General features: G+C 43.7%; 2 protein-coding genes and 1 long non-coding RNA gene across 7 annotated transcripts in view; 1 reads left to right on the forward strand and 2 right to left on the reverse strand.

Annotated features, from left to right (window-relative positions):
* Positions 1 to 937: 937 nt before the first annotated feature.
* On the reverse strand, positions 938 to 3,750 carry Rce1 (Ras converting CAAX endopeptidase 1). 5 transcript variants are annotated; one of them, XM_026396535.2, is made up of 9 exons: positions 3,554 to 3,750; positions 3,305 to 3,407; positions 3,127 to 3,210; positions 2,776 to 2,854; positions 2,094 to 2,261; positions 1,895 to 1,966; positions 1,579 to 1,641; positions 1,397 to 1,493; positions 1,177 to 1,264 (listed from the first exon to the last, which is right to left on the reverse strand). In XM_026396535.2, the coding sequence occupies exons 1-8, from the start codon at positions 3,736 to 3,738 to the stop codon at positions 1,429 to 1,431; spliced, it is 819 nt and encodes a 272-aa protein (XP_026252320.1). In that variant the 5' UTR covers positions 3,739 to 3,750; the 3' UTR covers positions 1,177 to 1,264; positions 1,397 to 1,428. The 5 variants fall into 5 exon arrangements, with proteins under 5 accessions (XP_026252319.1, XP_026252323.1, XP_026252322.1 ...); XM_026396534.2 differs by lacking the exon at positions 1,397 to 1,493 and having other exon boundaries at positions 938 to 1,264; XM_026396538.2 differs by lacking the exons at positions 1,397 to 1,493; positions 3,305 to 3,407 and having other exon boundaries at positions 938 to 1,264; positions 3,554 to 3,632.
* Positions 3,751 to 3,838: 88 nt separating this feature from the next.
* The window catches only part of Top6bl (TOP6B like initiator of meiotic double strand breaks), an 82,510-nt gene continuing 69,974 nt past the window's right edge, over positions 3,839 to 16,374 (reverse strand). The window contains exons 14-16 of the mRNA XM_026396586.2: positions 7,878 to 7,953; positions 4,127 to 4,353; positions 3,839 to 4,031 (exon numbers count right to left, since the gene is read on the reverse strand). Coding sequence (XP_026252371.2) covers positions 3,966 to 4,031; positions 4,127 to 4,353; positions 7,878 to 7,953 — 369 coding nt within the window. The 3' untranslated portion in view covers positions 3,839 to 3,965. The remainder of the gene's footprint in view (positions 4,032 to 4,126; positions 4,354 to 7,877; positions 7,954 to 16,374) is intronic.
* LOC144254430 (uncharacterized) lies at positions 4,140 to 11,461 on the forward strand. The gene is made up of 3 exons (XR_013343490.1): positions 4,140 to 4,205; positions 10,914 to 10,971; positions 11,362 to 11,461. It is a non-coding gene; the product is annotated as an uncharacterized LOC144254430 (long non-coding RNA).

Below are 16,374 nucleotides of genomic sequence, written 5' to 3' on the forward strand. Positions count from 1 at the left end.
TAAGAAGAAGGGAGAAGATTCCAGGTAGGGCAATAAGAAGCATTCTAAAAGTGAGGTGAGGGACAGACAGAACACTAGCAGGTTCTAAGAAAGAACCTCTAGTTACCGGATGGCTTGGTAGAGTCCCTGCTGTTCTTGAGTCTGTAGCCTTTGTTCTGAGTTTCTTCAGTGGCTAGGTGAGGCACCGTGGCAGTGGTTAGGTAGAGAGAATCAGAAGCCTTCACTTCTGAGAAATTTGGAGAGGGTTCCTCTTCCATTCTGGACTGATTTCTTGAAGGCCTTGGTTGAGCCTACACCCGAACAAAGGCTAAAGGTTCTTTATCACTAGGGTTAGGACCATGGGTCCCACTCCGTGACCCCAATAGTCAAGGTACAGGCCTAGGATGAACAGGGCCCATACCTGCAGTTTCGAACCCATTTATGCTAGGATTTGGGGTGTCGTTCAGGAAGGCAGAAGCCATGGACTCAGCAGCCGAAGGTCCCTATCCTGTCCTCTATTCCCAGGAAATGCCTATTAGGGTGAAGTGCCCAAAGGGTAGTGTTCAAAGATAGTGGGGGGAAGGGTGGACACACTCTCATGACCCCAAATAGACAAATTCCCAAAGTTAAATCTCTTTAATACCCCAATACAAAGTTCTGATGCAAAAAGACAATGAGAAAACCCTGGGAAGTTTAGGGGAGGGGTTTTATAAATAAAAACCCCTGAGCAGCTTTTCAGAGGCAGAGGGGGGCAGAGGAGCTAGGAGAAGCAATAGTCCAAAGTGAGGAAGGGAGTGCACAGCTCCTAGGACCTGTCCCTTGGTCCCCTCACTCCCAGTTGCTCCTCGCCCCCTTTCAAGAGGGGCTGCATCCTTTGGATATCTGCTCCTTTCTCTTGGTCCCTGGGATTCAACTAGCTCTGGCTTCAATCCCCTATAAAAATTCCTGAGATCTCGGGGACCCTGGCCAGCCCCTCCCTGCAGTACCCCTTGATGGGGAGGGGCCACGGAGCCCATGAGAGTTCACTGGAGTGTACACAGGAGTGAAGGTCAGGAGCACAGGAGAGCCTCTGAGTCCCCTGCCCGCTCCAAAAGCACACAAAGGGGAAGGCTGCCGTAGAGCTTGGGGTTGGTGAGGGGTTGGAGTAGAAGCAGGAAGAGTCCCACACCCAGGGCATAGCCTGCCAGGAGGGGCCGCCTCTGCGGATGTTCCAGGGCAGCACACACAGCTGGGAAGCCCATGTAATTGCAGAAGGAGTGGCAGAGAACAGGCCCAATCAGGTGTCCTGAGGAGAGGAGACAGTACAACTTATGAAGCAGCCCTATCATCTCTTCTGGCCCTTCCAGGTCTAGTGACCCTCATCCCTTGAAATAGGAGCTCATTGGGGGTGGGGGGAAAAACCCATCCACCCACATACCATGGCCTCTGCTTCCTTCCACCTCTCAGACCTCACCAAGCTGAGGGCCCTGGCTCAGCTTGTCTCAACGACTGTGGTAGAAGAAATTTTGTTGCTCCTAGAACAACACAGTATTCCCATTCTCCCACCCACTCCTGTGTGCCCCCAAGCCCCTGGAGACCCATGAGATATTGAGAACCAACCTGTGCGGATGAAGAGGAAAGCAGTGTAGGCACCGAAGACAGCTGTATAGGAGAACTGGAACGCTGGAGACGGGAGGCTTCGAGTGACCACACCTGCACACCAACCCTGCCCCAGCACTGCCCACCCATCAACCAGAGACCACCCCCTTCCCCCAAGACAGTGGCCACCTGTCCTACCACCTACATCTGTCCTCTGCACCCAACTCTCAGTGGTCTCTCCAATACTATATAGCCCTCTGTTTCCAATCCTTTCTTTAGAGTGGCTATTGGGGCACCCCAACTCAGGACTACCCCAGGGAAGCTCTCTAGGACTCACCTGCAGACAAGAAGATGCTCCCCACACTGCTCTGGCGGAAACGCAGCTGCTCAATAATGTGGTGAAAATGGGCTGCCAGGAAGGCAAGAACCAAATTTTATCCCTCTGACCTTCCCTCCAGGCCCACTCCTCACTCCTAGCCCCATTCTCAGGTCTCACACTGGGAACATCTTAGGAGGATCAGGTTAAACAGACTCACCAACTCCAAAGAAGAGTGGGCAGGTGAACACAGCAGGGCCCAGGCCCATGCATGGTGCTAACATGGGCAGCATACAGGCCCGGAATACCAGCTCCTCTGTCAGGGGCGCAATCACTTGGTTCCGCAGCCAACGCATGTCTGTGAGGCAGCGGGCCCAGGAGCGAGGGGCTGGGAAGCAGATTCAGAATGAATGACTAGCTATTAAACAGTGAGACCCCAGAGGCCCTTCCCCCAGAACTGTATTCCAGCCAAGTGCAGATCAGGCATCAATATTTCTGAGAACAGGAGTGAAGGAGGAGGCAATCAAACTTTACCAGACCCAATGCAAAACAATATCTTGAGATGATTAAAAGGGAAGGCATTAGTAGCTGAGGCAGGACAGCCTGTTGTAAACTCTAGAGACATCAAAATTTAACCAAAACCAGTTCTGCTTTCAGGAAGTCAAGGTTGGAAAAGAGGCAGATAATACTCTTCAACCCACAGCAAATACTGCTGGGATCCAGAAGGGCCTCCTTGGCCTCTAGGAACCAACTCTTAGAAGACACCCAGCAATACAATACAATTTTACTGATGAGGAAACACATCTCATGTCTCCTATTCAGATATAACCAAGAGCCTACAGACTCCTGGCTTGGACTGCCTGTGTCTATTTTTTTTTTTTTTTTCTGTCTTAAAGACTCACCAAGGACCACCTTCAGCCCATCTGCCAGATCACAAGGGCAATCCAGAGAGAGTTGCATCAGTGGGCCCAGAAAAAGGATCTGGGAGCAGAAAAACAGCAGAGATTAAAGGAAATACTTCCAACATATTTACTGACCTTACCCAGACCTTTGCCCTTGACCAGCCTCAGGAGACTTCGGGCTTCCTGAATTCTCTAATTTCCCATCTGTGCATACCCAGGACCCTAGTGCCACATCACAAATTGTCTCCAATCAGCCAAAAAGACAGATACAACCAAGATAACAAAACGGCTACAAAGGACACACCGTGCTAGTGACAAAGAACAGAAAAGAGATAAAGCTGTAGAACTCACCATGGTCAGCAGCAGGGGCAGCAGTGCTGCTGGGAAAATGCCCTCCAGCCTGAAGCCCATCAGGGTGAGCAGGGATGTGCCTGGCTGAGCCACAGGAAAGGGGGCATCAGTCTTGCTCTCTCCCAAAAAGACCCCTGAGTTCATTCCCCCTTTGCACTTTGTCCCGCCTCCTTCGCACCTGGATGCCCGTTAGTTCCCTCCAAAGCAGCACGCAGAGGGGTGAGAGACTGGAAACCACCAGGACACTGGTGAAACGCCGCTTGATGACGGCAGGGTGGTCCCTACGAGGGTGACAGTAAGTTCAGGGACCCCCCCCCCCTCCGCAGCCACCACCTGTGAGCGCGGCCCGCCCCCGGCTCGCCAAAACTCCGCCCGCAGCCCCGCCTCTCGGGGGCGCGGGTTCCGGCGGCGCGCGCAGCCCCCGCACCTGGGCAGCTCGCTCTTCCAGACGTACAGGCTGCCCACGTAAGAGCAGGCAAGGCTGAGGCAGGAGAACACCGACACCCAGCAGCACAGCCCGGGACCCGGGCTGCCCAGGGCCGTTGACTCCGGCTGCCGCTCGGGCCGTGAGACCGACAGCAGGCGCAGCCCATCCCCGCCCAGCGCCGCCATCGCGCCCGCACCCGCGGCGCGCACCAGTGACGCGAGCCCGCGGCAGCGCGGATGACGTCAGGCGGCGGCGCAGGCTCCTGACCCCGCCCCAGCGCCTGGCTCCGCCCCAGCGCGCGGCCCCCGCACTGTAACAGACAGACAAGGTGCGCGGTGCAGGTTTATTGAAGCAACAACTTCGCGGCCAACTCCCCCTTCCCGTTCCCGAGGACTCTTAGTAACGGCCCAGCTCAGGATCCATGACCAGGACTCAGCCACTCGGACAGATTGGAGACTTCCTGCAGCCACAGTGCATCCTGCGGGAGCAAAGGGAGCCCGGGATGAGGACTCCGTAACGTCCAGGTGCCCGTACCTCCCGCCGCGCCCTTCCGCGCAGTGCTCGCCGGGTTACCTCCAGAACTCTTCCCGGGCTCGCCCTGTCTGGCGTGGGAGCCTGGACGTGGACCTTGCGGCGCTCCGCCCTGCTCACGGTGAGGGAGGCCGCGGTGGGCTCCAGGCGGCGCGGGGCGATCTCTGGCGTGCCCGGGGCGCTGGCTGAATGGGGAACTTCCATTTCCTCCGCGCTCTGATGGAGGCTGCCCCTCTTAAGCCTCTTGTTTTCTGCTTGCCCGCTGATCTCTAGGATAAAACAGGCCCGCTTCATCTTATAAAGATTCCTCTCACCCCATCTCTATCATCTGGTCCTGTCCAGAGCAAAAACTTCACCTGTGGGGTCTTCAGGAGCAGGCAGACGCTGTATGAACGATTTCAGGCCTACCTATCCCCCTTGAGCTGGTCCTTAGAAGGGGCCACTGGGATACTACCAAGCCCTTACTTGAGGGCTCAGGTGTCCTCAGCGACTTTTCACCCATAGATTGGCCATGGAATCTGCACTATCAAGGTCTTTCCTCACGGCCAAGCTCTGGTTCCCCTGGCCCAGGGGGAACAGGCCTCACCTTTCTCCTGCAGTGCCCATAGGCAGCTTTCCTATTCTTAACTGATTTCGCTTATGCAAACTTAAAGCAATGTGGGTAAATAAATACATGATTCCTGAGCCTGTCCTGGGAATGTAAATCAAGGATCTTTTCCCTGGGAATAGCTCACACGTGCTGGAGGGATGCAAAGATGTGTACACAGCCCAGAGGCAGAAAAGAGAAGGAAACTTACTCATGGGAGGGTGAAGAAAGGCTTCCCTGAGGAGATGCCAGAGCTGGGTTGGGGAGGATGAAGAGAGATACACCAGAGAGACAAGGGAAGGAAAAGGAATTCCACACTGAAAGTCATGCAAATAAACTTTATATAAAAGCATAAAACATCCTATATATAAGGTATGGGATCCTAGCAAATAAATTTGAGGGGTTCACAGGAATCAGAGGAGGCTAAGAAATGAGTTTTTTAGCCATAGGAAACAACCAGGAAGACAGTGAAGAGTTTTAAGGACTAGAAAAATATATGGTTGATTATATAGCTTAGAAGGATCACTTTGTCATAAGTTTGCTTATATCAAACTAAATGCAGGAAGACATCAAATGAATCCAATTTATCTGTAAAGAACTAGATATATAGTGGAACCATTAATGGCAGCCTAAAGTAAGAAGAGCTGATCTCAGTGGGGTAGGGTTTGCAGAAGGAAGGTATCAGGAGAGAAGAAACTGAGGTACCAATGGGACCTCCCTGTGGAGCTACCTAGAGCAGATAAGGCTCCTTTCTGGCATTTAGGAGAGAACAGGCAGGTCATACCAATTTGAGAGTCTTGAACCCAGAATCACAGTGGTTAACAGCTGGAATGGAAGATAAAGATGGAGTGTAGGATGATCACTGTTGAATAATGACCAGAGGAAGGTAGTAGAAGAAAAAAGCTCAAAAAGAGAGAACCAGGTAAGTCACTCTTACAGTGCCAAATTCTGTAAATAGTTCAGAAATGGTAAAGGTAAATGCACAGTTTGGTGACTAAAAGAACTTCCTAATGAGAGAACTTGCAGGTACAGAAGTCACAGAGAAATTCTCTAAGTTTGGGAAAGTGTAAGGAAAGGAAAGGGGGAGAGTATACAAGCAGCTTGTTTTGAGAATGTTGGTTGAGATGGGCTAGAGAGAGATTGAGAATAGGTGGAGGAGACAAAAGTCATGGGAGATATCCTTTTGAAAAAACGAAGGATTGACTTGCTAAAGAAAAAGATCTCAGAAGAGAGGAAAAGGTACAGAAGTGATAACTGACACAAGCAGGTCCTTAGAAAACTGAAAGGATGATTCCACCCCAAGCCTGAAGGGGAAAGGTTCCCTTACTAATAAGGCTTTACAGTGGGAGGAATACAAGTTGGGCAAGTTTATTGAGGGGAAAAAAGTAAGTGTAAAGCAGGAGGCTATGTTGGGGGTAGAGGCTGGATGGACTTTTAAAAGAATGGAGTAGCCACTGAAGAGAGAGGGCCAAAAAAGGGGAAAGTACTGATAAACCAAAGGCTCCTGAGTGAATGGACCATGGATGCCAGGGACATCAACACACAGTTGTTCAGCAATTTTCTTCTTTGAAGCTCTCCACATGGAACACAGAATGCATGCTGCTGACAGTTGGTGGTTTTTTTTAGGGAAGAACAACTCAAATGATCTTCTAGGAGGTCCCACCTGGTTGTAAGCAACCAGATTTTAAGGCTCATGTTGCACAATAGAGAAAGCATGGGCTTTGGAGTCAGCTTGCTGAAATTAAGCCCTCTACCTGACCTCTGAGCCTGAGTTGTCTAATTTGTGGGAGGAGCGATGCAGCCCACAAGATCACCATAAGGACTAAATAAGTTTTGTGGAAGAGCCCAGCATCTCCCCAGGGTCCACAGAAGGTGTTGAACTAAATGTTAACAGTCTTCCTTCTGAGAGAAGATACCTATTCTTTTGCCTTTTCTCACTGCATACATACTACAATGTTTTTTTAAGTCTCCAAATGTGAATTTATAACACTAGATTATTTGCTTTATACAAACCTTCACTGTAACATTCTTTTCAGTAACAAACAGCCCCCAATAACATTCAAAACATGGTTCAATGGAAAGAATGATTCAGGAATACATCTTGGGCCTAAGCATAGACAGCATGCACTGTGTTGTAGCTGTACCCTAGAAAGAGGGATTTACCAATAGAGCACAAGGACTGAAGTCACAGTCCCCAAATTTCCTCAAGCCCAGATACTGTTTTGTCTGAAGGACTCAAGATCTATAGGAAAGCATCTCTGCTAATATGGCTTGTCTAGAGATAGATCAGAGATAGGCTGCCTGGATTTGAATTCTGGATCTGTCATTTACCAGCTGTGTGACCTTGTGTAAGTTTATTGGCATTGCTCTCTCAGCCTCAATTTCCTCACCTATAAAATGAGAATATTGGTGCCTATACTGCATAGGATTGTTTTGAGAACTAAGAGCATTAGTAAACTTTAAAGGATCCAGAATAGTGCTCAGCAATTGTCAGTAACTATTCATGAGAACTGCTATTACCTCTGTGGCTGCTGGCTCTGAAGGCTGAGAGTTGGGTGGAGGCAGGTATGAAGAAAAGACTTCAGTATAAATACCATCACATCACACACTGACACCTCCTCACAACACACATCAAAACTGAGGTGGGATCTGTAACCAGGAACAGCTTCCAGAGCTCAAAAGAGCAGCAACTAATATGTGGGAGAGCTACATTATCAATACTGATGATCAAGAAAAGATACAAAGCCAGGTGTGGTGGCACACGCCTGTGATCCCAGTGAGGCTGATTACAAATTCAAAGCCAGCCTCAGCAATTTAGTGAGGCCCTAAGCAACTTGGCAAGACCCTGTCTCAAGATAAATAATAATAAAAAGAAAGGCTGGAGATATAGCTCAGTGGTTGAGCACCCCTGGGTTCAATCCCTGGGACAAAAAAAAAAAAAAAAAAAAGGAAAGATAAGGGAATTAATCAGATGAGAGCCCTGAAATCTGCCTGTTACCTTCTCCCTCCCCATCAAGTGCACCTTTCTGTAACTATACAACCCATATTAGAAATTTCTAGTCCTATCTCAGAAGACCACAATGGCAGTGGGAGCCAACCCCCCAAATCCCAGAAGGATGTTGATGAAGGTGCAGTGGACAGCTTGAAACCATATGTCCTGCCACCCCAGTTTCAATCCAGGGCTTACCTGAAAAGCTACAGCCTTACCTGCAAGGAGCTCTGGGCTGTTCTCATGTGCATCCTCAATGTTCTGGGCTAAATCTTTTTTCTCTGGGGTCAGCTGCTTTAAAAATCAAAAATTCCAAGTGAGTTATTCAGACACATGAATGAACCCCAGTGAAATAGGAGTGTGCCTGAAAGTTTAGCCAATCCAAAAGGGCTGTTCTTCCCCTGGAAATCCCTCTTAACTTCCTCCTCGCTCATGGATCCCCCTACCTGGCCGCCAGCCTTCAAAGCTTCCTTCTGCAGCTCACTCTAGCACTGCTGACATATCCTTACTTCCTCTGAACTCCACACACGTGCCTATTGTTTGCCCCACTCCTCAGGCTCTGAAGCACACTCTATATGCCCATTCATCTTTTCTTTCTTTCTTTTTTTTAACCACTGAGTTTCATCCTTTTTATTTTAATTTTGGTTCTAAGTTGCTCGGGCTGACCTTAAACTTGCAATTCTCTTGCCTCAGCCTCCCATGTAGCCAGAAGTACCAGTATACAACACTGGACCCAGCCCCCTATTCACCATTTTTGTGTGCATATGTCCATTTTCTAAACTTTAAATCACTTGGAAGGTCTGACTATTTATAGCTAGCAGAGTGCCATATACAGGGTAAGTGCTCAATAAAGAACTGACTGGAACAGTCAAACCTGGGAAGCCAAAGGGAACATTCTGTAGTCATGTGTAGCCCTTCAGAGCTCTGCTACACCAGTTGGTCCAATCTGGACAGAGAAACGGGAACTTACTAAGACCAGGACCCAATTCTCCCAGCTCCTCATACAAAGTTATAAAATATGTATCTTCTTCATGAAAATTAAAAGCTTATGCTTCAAAGGACACTTGAAAAGTAAACCCAACAAGAATGGAATACAATATATGCAAATCATATCTGATAAGGTACTTTTTAAATCCAGAATAAATAATTAATAGTTCAATATAAAGTAACAACCCAATCTAAAAATGGGCAAAGAATATGAATAGATGTTTCTCCAAAGAAGGTTTATAAACTGCCAATAAGCACACGAAAAGATGCTCAATATCTTTACTCATTAGGAAATGTGAATCAAAATCACTGAGATACTACTCCCCCCCCCAACTAGGATTGCAATAAGGAGGAGGAAAGAAACAACTGTAGATTAGGATGTGAAGAAATTGGAACCACTGCAGAGCTAGCAGTAATATAAAATGGTATAGCCACCTTTGGAAAATGGTTTGGAAATTCTTCAAAAATATAAACAGGGCCAGGTGTGATGGTACATGCCTATAATACCAGCATCTAAGGCAGGAGGATCACAAGTTCAAGGCCAGCCCCAGCAATTTAGTGACAACTTGTCTCAAAATACAGCTCTGGGAACATAACTCAGTGGTAAATCACCCCTAGATTCAATTCCCAATACCACACACAAAAAAATGTTAAATATGCTGGGAGGGTAGCTCAGTGGTTCAACATGTGCTTATTAGCATGCACATTTGTAGCCCTGAGTTCAATTCCTACATCAAAAAAAAAAAAAAAAAAAAAGTTAAACAGTTAAACATGGTGTTACCATATGAACTAGAAATTACATTTCTAGATATACCCAAAAGAATTTCAAACATGTCTACACAAAAATTTTCACAGCAGCAATACCCATAAGAGGGTCACCTTTTCTTTATTCATGGAAATTGAGGGACTAGCTCCACATTAAAAGAATTTTATGTATTAGCCTTGATCTTGTAGTGTGTAGCTGAAGCCACTGGGTGCCACTCTTATGCCACTAAAAGTGGCCATCACTAAATAGCCATTATCAGAGGGAAGCAGTGATGATCATGTGTGCAGCTGGCTTAAGATCACTCTTATTCCATGGGCTTGCTACCCAGTCCTACATAGTCACAATGTTACTGGGCTTTGGAGCCAGGGCATGTCGGTACAAATTGCGGCCTTGCCATTTACTAGCTGTGATTCTAGACAGACTGCAAAAGTTTTGTAACCAGTTTCCTTTTCTGTAAAACAGTACATCTTTTTTTGTTGTTGTTTTTTCATAACATCTTTGTGGAGATAAAGTGAAAATCTTGGCACAGATTAGAAATCCAGTAAATGCTCCTATCTTCTAAGACTTAGGGCTACTGGTAAGGTCTCTAATTTACTAGCTGTCTGCCAAGTTAATTGGGTTATGAATGGCCCAAGGCTCTGATCCATCACTACAGCCAAAGAACAGGGTAAAGAGGTCATATAGTTTTTTTTTTTTCTTTTTCTTTTTTGGCTCTTGCTAGGATATCAGAGATCTGAGTAGTACGGCTTCAAAAGCTGAAATATTCCTAGATCCTGAGGAGTCTGTCTCTTCCCAAAGGTCCCCAGGTCTTGTGACAATGGCACATGCCTTATCCTGAAGATACAGATGGCTAAAGTGAATTGAATTATGCTCCCCTGCCAAAGACAAATCCAACTCCTAAATCATAGATTCTGTGAATATGAGCTTATTTGGAACAAGGGTCTTTGCAGATATAATTAAAGATTTGGAGATTTAAGCCTGAATTAGGGTGGGCCCTAATCCAATGATAAGTATCCCTATAAGACAAAGGCAGAGGGATATTTGAGTGACGGAGGGAGAAAGACTAGGTGAGGATGGAGTTAGAGATTGGAGTTACACAAGATGCAAGCCAAGGAAGCCAAGATGCTCCTCCCACAAGCTGGAAGCAGCAGGAAGGATTCTGCTCTATAGCTGGTGAAGAGAGTGTAGCCCTGTCCATACCTTGATTTCAGACTTCTGGCCTCCAGAACTGTGAGAGAATAAATGCTGTTGTTTTTAAGCTATTGAGTTTATGATACTGTCTTCTAGCATCCCTAGGAAATGAATACAGTGGACATTAGTTTAAAATGCTCAAGGTATGGGCAGCAACTCTCCAAACTGGAGGGAAACCAGTGAGAGTATTTGCATTGAGCTAACAGTCACATTCCTGGAAAGTGCTTCCTAGAGGGTGCATATAGGGCCATGACGAAAGTTGTGGTGAAGGGAGCATTAACAGGAACTCACTTCTACTGGGTCTTTCCAGTCACACTGAAGAGGAAGATGGGCAAATCCAGGAAACGTCATGATCCTTTGGTGCCCAGGTACCTAAACTTCCCCATTAAATCCGAGAGGCAGAGGGAAGAGGAAGAAAATCCAGAGGACGTGCTAAAGGCCCTGCTTCTTTCTTAGAAACTGTATGTAACTAACAAAAAGTAAACTGCATGCATATAAAATATACAATTTGGTAAGTTTTGACATATACATATCCTATAAAACTATCATCACAATCAAGGTTAATGAATATATCTATCACCCACAAATTTCTTACTGCCCTTTATAATGATTCTTTTCAACTTTCCTATCTCCCATCTTCAAGCAACCATTGACACAAAAAGTACAGATTACTTGGCATTTTATAGAATTTTGTAGAAATGCAAGCAAAGAATATGCACTCTTTTTTTAACTGCATATCCATTTTTATTTCCAAATAGCCCAAAATAACCACATCAAGCAACATAATCTGTTAAAAGAGTAAGTAAACAACCGTATCAAACATTAGCTTTTGAAACCTTTGGCTTTTCTTCTATATTTACTGTTCAATTTCAAATGTTATATTTATTATAATATTAATTATAATCTTTTATTTTCCTGCTTTATTAATAAAATTAATAAAATACTGTATTCTAAAAGTTTGGTCACTCTGAACATTCATATTTTATATATATATATATATATATATATATATAAATAGTAAAATTACTTTTTAAACCACTTATATATTTTAAAACAATTTGACATTTAGGAACAAATATAAAATATTGTTATCGAAAAGGAACTCTCTTTTTATGAGATGCAGAAGTAATCTCTGCAATTTAGATAGAAATTATGTCATTTCTCCTTTATTTGGTATTTTTAATTCTTGCTACAATGCCTGATAGACTGTACATCAGATTATCTCTGTAGTCACATTCAGAATTTTGGTTGATCTGTCTAGAACAATCTAGATTTCACTTTTCCTTAGTTTATGATACAAAAAAAGAACAGTAATTGAAATGCCATATATTTTTAGAGTTAATACTGAGGTATGAAAAAACCATAAAAGGATTAGTGATATGGAAAAGGTTTTAGCTAAATGTAATGAATTTCTGTGCCACCATTATTAGTTTTATAAAATTAATTTGATACATTTAAACAAAAAAACCAACATATTAGTGGGGTACTATGTGATGTTTCAATAAATGTATATATAAAATATGCAAATCAGGTTAATTTCCTCAAACACCATTTCTTTTTTAAATCATTTATTCTAATTTGTTATACATGATGGCAGAATACAATTTGTTTCATATTACACACATAGAACACAATTTTTCAAGTCACTGATTGTACACAAAGTATTCACACCATTTGTGTCTTCATACATGTACTTAGGGTAATGATGTCTAACTCATTCCACCATTATTCCTACCCCTTTCCCCCCTTCCTTTCCCACCCTCCCCTTTGCCCTATCTAAAGTTCCCCCATTACTCCCGTGCTCCCCCACCCCATCATCATTATGAGCCATCATTCTCATATCAAAGAAAACATTCGGCCTTTGTTTTTTTGGGATTGGCTTGCTTCATTTAGCATTATTCTCCAACTCCATCCATTTACCTGCAAATGCCAAGATTTTATTCTCTTTTAAAGCTGAGTAATGTTCCATTGTGTATATATACCAAACTTTCCCTATCTATTCATCTACTGAGGCATCTGGATTGGTTCTACAATTTAGCTATTGTGAATTGTGTTGCTATAAATATTGATATGGCTGTATCCCTGTAGTATGCTGTTTTTAAGTCCCTCAAACTGTGGGAAGCCATTTCTGACACGTGATTGGGTGGCTCCCATTAAGGGTCTGAGGCACTTTGGTGCCAGGGACGAAGGAGAACTCCCTTTTGGTCCCTAGCACTTTGGCTGTGTCGAAGCTTTCCCCGGCCCTTTCCTGATGAGAGAGCCCATCCGTGTGGGGGTGTGCCTGACCACTGACCCCGGGGACCCAATCACTGACCCTGGCCTTGGAGTGCAGCCCCCCCTCAACCTTCATTGGATGGAATTCTCCCCTGAATCTCTTGTTCCCCAATAAAAGGCTACTCCCAGGCGTGTTCACTCTCTCTCTCTCCTGCTAGCCCTGAGTAATCCTTGCTGCCCTGCTGGGCGGTTAGAGGAGCGAACCAGAGAGGGGAGCCATCTCGGACCTAGCAATAGAAATAAGGTAACTGAGTCTGTGTGTTTTATTTCGATCTCTTCTAACTAACTTTATGCCTAGAACCTCATTAATGAAACCATTGCGCAGGCCGCATGGTGGAATCAAACACCATTTCTGATGGAGAAAATAATCAAAATCCTTTATTGTAGTTAAAAAAAATCTCCCATTAGACAACAAAGAAACATTAAAGTTTACTCACCTCTGATTCCATTTCAACATATACATATGTATCTACATCAGAAAATATCTGGACCAATGTTTTAATTTTATAACTGATTTAATTCTGGCACTTCACTAGTCTTAAAATTAATTTATCTTGGGATTTGATTTTAATTCCATAATAGGGAAAAAACTGATATTGAAAGTTACACTATACTTTGGATAAGCAGTGAGGGAATGCCATTCTCAATAACAGTTTTTTAAATATTTATTTTTTAGTTGTAGTTGGACACAATATCTTTATTTTATTTATCTATTTTTATGTGGTGCTGAGGATCAAACCCAGGGCCTCACACATGCTAGGTGAGCGCTCTACTGCTGAGCCACAATCCCAGCCCCTCAATAACAATTTTAATATTTTTTGGGGGTACCGGGGATTGAACTCAGGGGCACTCGACTACTGAACTACATCCTCAGCCCTATTTTGTATTTTATTTAGAGACAGGGTCTCACTGAGTTGCTTAGTGACTTGCAGCTGTTGAGGCTGGCTTTGAACTCGTGATCTTCCAGTCTCAGCCTCCTGAGCTGCTAGGATTACAGGAGTGCATCACTGTGCCTGGCTCAATAAGAACTTTAATTTTAAGAGTGACTTTTGAGTGTTAGTTTGATACAGAAGTTAAATGTTGGTCTTTCCATATAAAAATATAATTGTACTTCCCATGACATTCCAAGGTAAGGTGACATGCTTCCTGGAGCTTTTGCTGACACATTTTTTTAAAACTTTTTTTAGTTGTCAATGGACCTTTATTTATTTATATGTGGTGCTGAGAATTGAACCCAGTGCCTCACACATGTTAGGCAAGCACTCTTCCACTGAGCCACAACCATAGCCCCTTTTGAGCTTAAACAGATGATGTTGTGAGGTCATTTTTATTTATCTTTCAGATCAGAATTTTCATGACCCATTTATCTAACTATGGGAATGACCATCTGGGGTTATTATACTTTTGTGAACTTGGCCAACTCCATGCACAGCTGGACCAACCTGAAGCTGTAAACTCTGCCTCCAGCGCAACTGGCCCAAAGTACTTTGAGCTCTTTCATGAGCAAAAAGACCCTCTCTGGCAAGTAACATTTAACATTCTCTCCCGGGGTAGAGGGAAAGAAACTGGCAATTTGTGAATGTCTTGTTTGTATAAGGAATTCTGCTGGACCTGACATTTAAACACTGGTTCTCGTATCCAGTGGTCTCACTCTCTTCTTCAACAATATTTTTTATTTGTATTACAGATTAAATGTTTATAATTTTTATTTATTTTCCTGGGCTATTTGTATATTTGATTGGCTTGGAAAAGTTTTTTAATTTTTTATTGGTTCTTCTTAGATATACATGACAGTAGAGTGTATTTTGACATACTATACATAGATGGAGCATAACTTCTGATTCTTGTTGTTGAACATGATGTCTAGTTACACTGGTCATGTATTCATGTATGAACACAGGAAAGTTATGTCCAATTCATTCTACTATCTTTCCTATTCCCCTTGCCTCTCTCTTCCCTTTGTCTAATCCAACGAACTTCTATTCCCCTGACTCCTTATTGTGTGTTAGCATCTACATATCAGAGAAAACATTTGGCCCTTGGTTTTGGGGGATTGGCTTATTCACTTAGTATGATAGTTTCCAGTTCCATCCATTTACTGGCAAAAGTCATAAAGTCATTCTTCTTTATGGTTGAGTAAGACTCCATTGTGTATATATATATTTTCTTTATCCATTGATCTGTTGAAGGGCATCTAGGTTTGGTTCCGTAGCTTAGCTGTTGTGAATTGTGCTTCTATGAACATTGATTTGGCCTCATGACTATAGTATGCTGATTTAAGTCCTTGGGTATATGCCAAAGAGTGGGATAACTGAGCCAAATGGTGGTTCCATTCTAGGTTTTCTAAGGAATCTCCATACTGCTTTCCAGAGTAGCTGCACCAATTTCCAGTCCCACCAGCAATGTATGAGTGACGGTATGCACTCTTAACTATTTCTGGATTTTTCACTCAGCATGGCTTTTATTTTGTGTATCAACAGTTCATTCCTTTTATTACTGAGTATTGTATAATTGTATAGATAAACTAAAATTTGCTTATCTATTTAACTGCTGACATTGGGTTTGTTCCCTGTTTTGGACTTGTAAAAGATGCTATAAACATTAGTGTTAATGTGTACATATATGTGCATAGTTTTTATGTGTATATAGGTTTTATTTATCTTGGGTAAATACGCAGGCGTGGGATAACTAGGTCATATGGTAGGTACATATTAACATTTTTTTAAAACTGGGGATTTGAACCCAGGGGTATTTAACCACTGAAACACATCCCCAGCCCTTAAATTTTTTTTATTTTGAGACAGGGTCTTGCTAAATTGCTTAGGGCCTCAATAAATTGCTGAGACAGGCCTTGAACTTGCAATCCTCTTGCCTCAGTCTCCTGAGTTGCTGGGATTACTGGTGTGCACCACCACACCCGGCCACATTTAACTTTTAAAGAAACTGTCAAATTGTTTTCTGAAGTGATTGTACCATCTTTCATTCCCACAAACAGGGTACAAAAGTTCTAGTTCTTCCACATCTTGCCAACACTTGGTATAGTCTGTTTTCTTTTTCTTTCTTTCTTTCTTTTTTTGAGACATGGTCTTGCTATGTTGCCCAGACCATCCTCCAACTCTTGGGCTCAAGTGATCCTCTTGCCTCAGTCTCCTGAGCAGGGAAAACAGTACAACAGGTGCATGCCACTTCACCCAGTGATACAGTATTTTTATTCCAAATGGGTATAAAATGATATCTAATTGTGGCTTTTGCTTGAATTTTTGTAAAGATTAATGATGTTGGCTTCATGTGTTTGATGTTTGTTTACCTATATCTTTTTTGGTGAAGTGTATATTCAAATTTTTGGTCCATTTAAAAAAACTGGCATTTTCTTATTAATGATTTTTGAGAGTTCTTTATATATTCTGGAGACTATGGAAAGGCTATTAACTAAAAATTCAATTTCCTTAATAGGTAAAGAACTATACGTACACATGGGTGTTTCTTCCTAGTGAACT

The sequence above is a fragment of the Urocitellus parryii genome, chromosome 4 (assembly GCF_045843805.1).
Source record: "Urocitellus parryii isolate mUroPar1 chromosome 4, mUroPar1.hap1, whole genome shotgun sequence".
Taxonomy (NCBI): domain Eukaryota; kingdom Metazoa; phylum Chordata; class Mammalia; order Rodentia; family Sciuridae; genus Urocitellus; species Urocitellus parryii.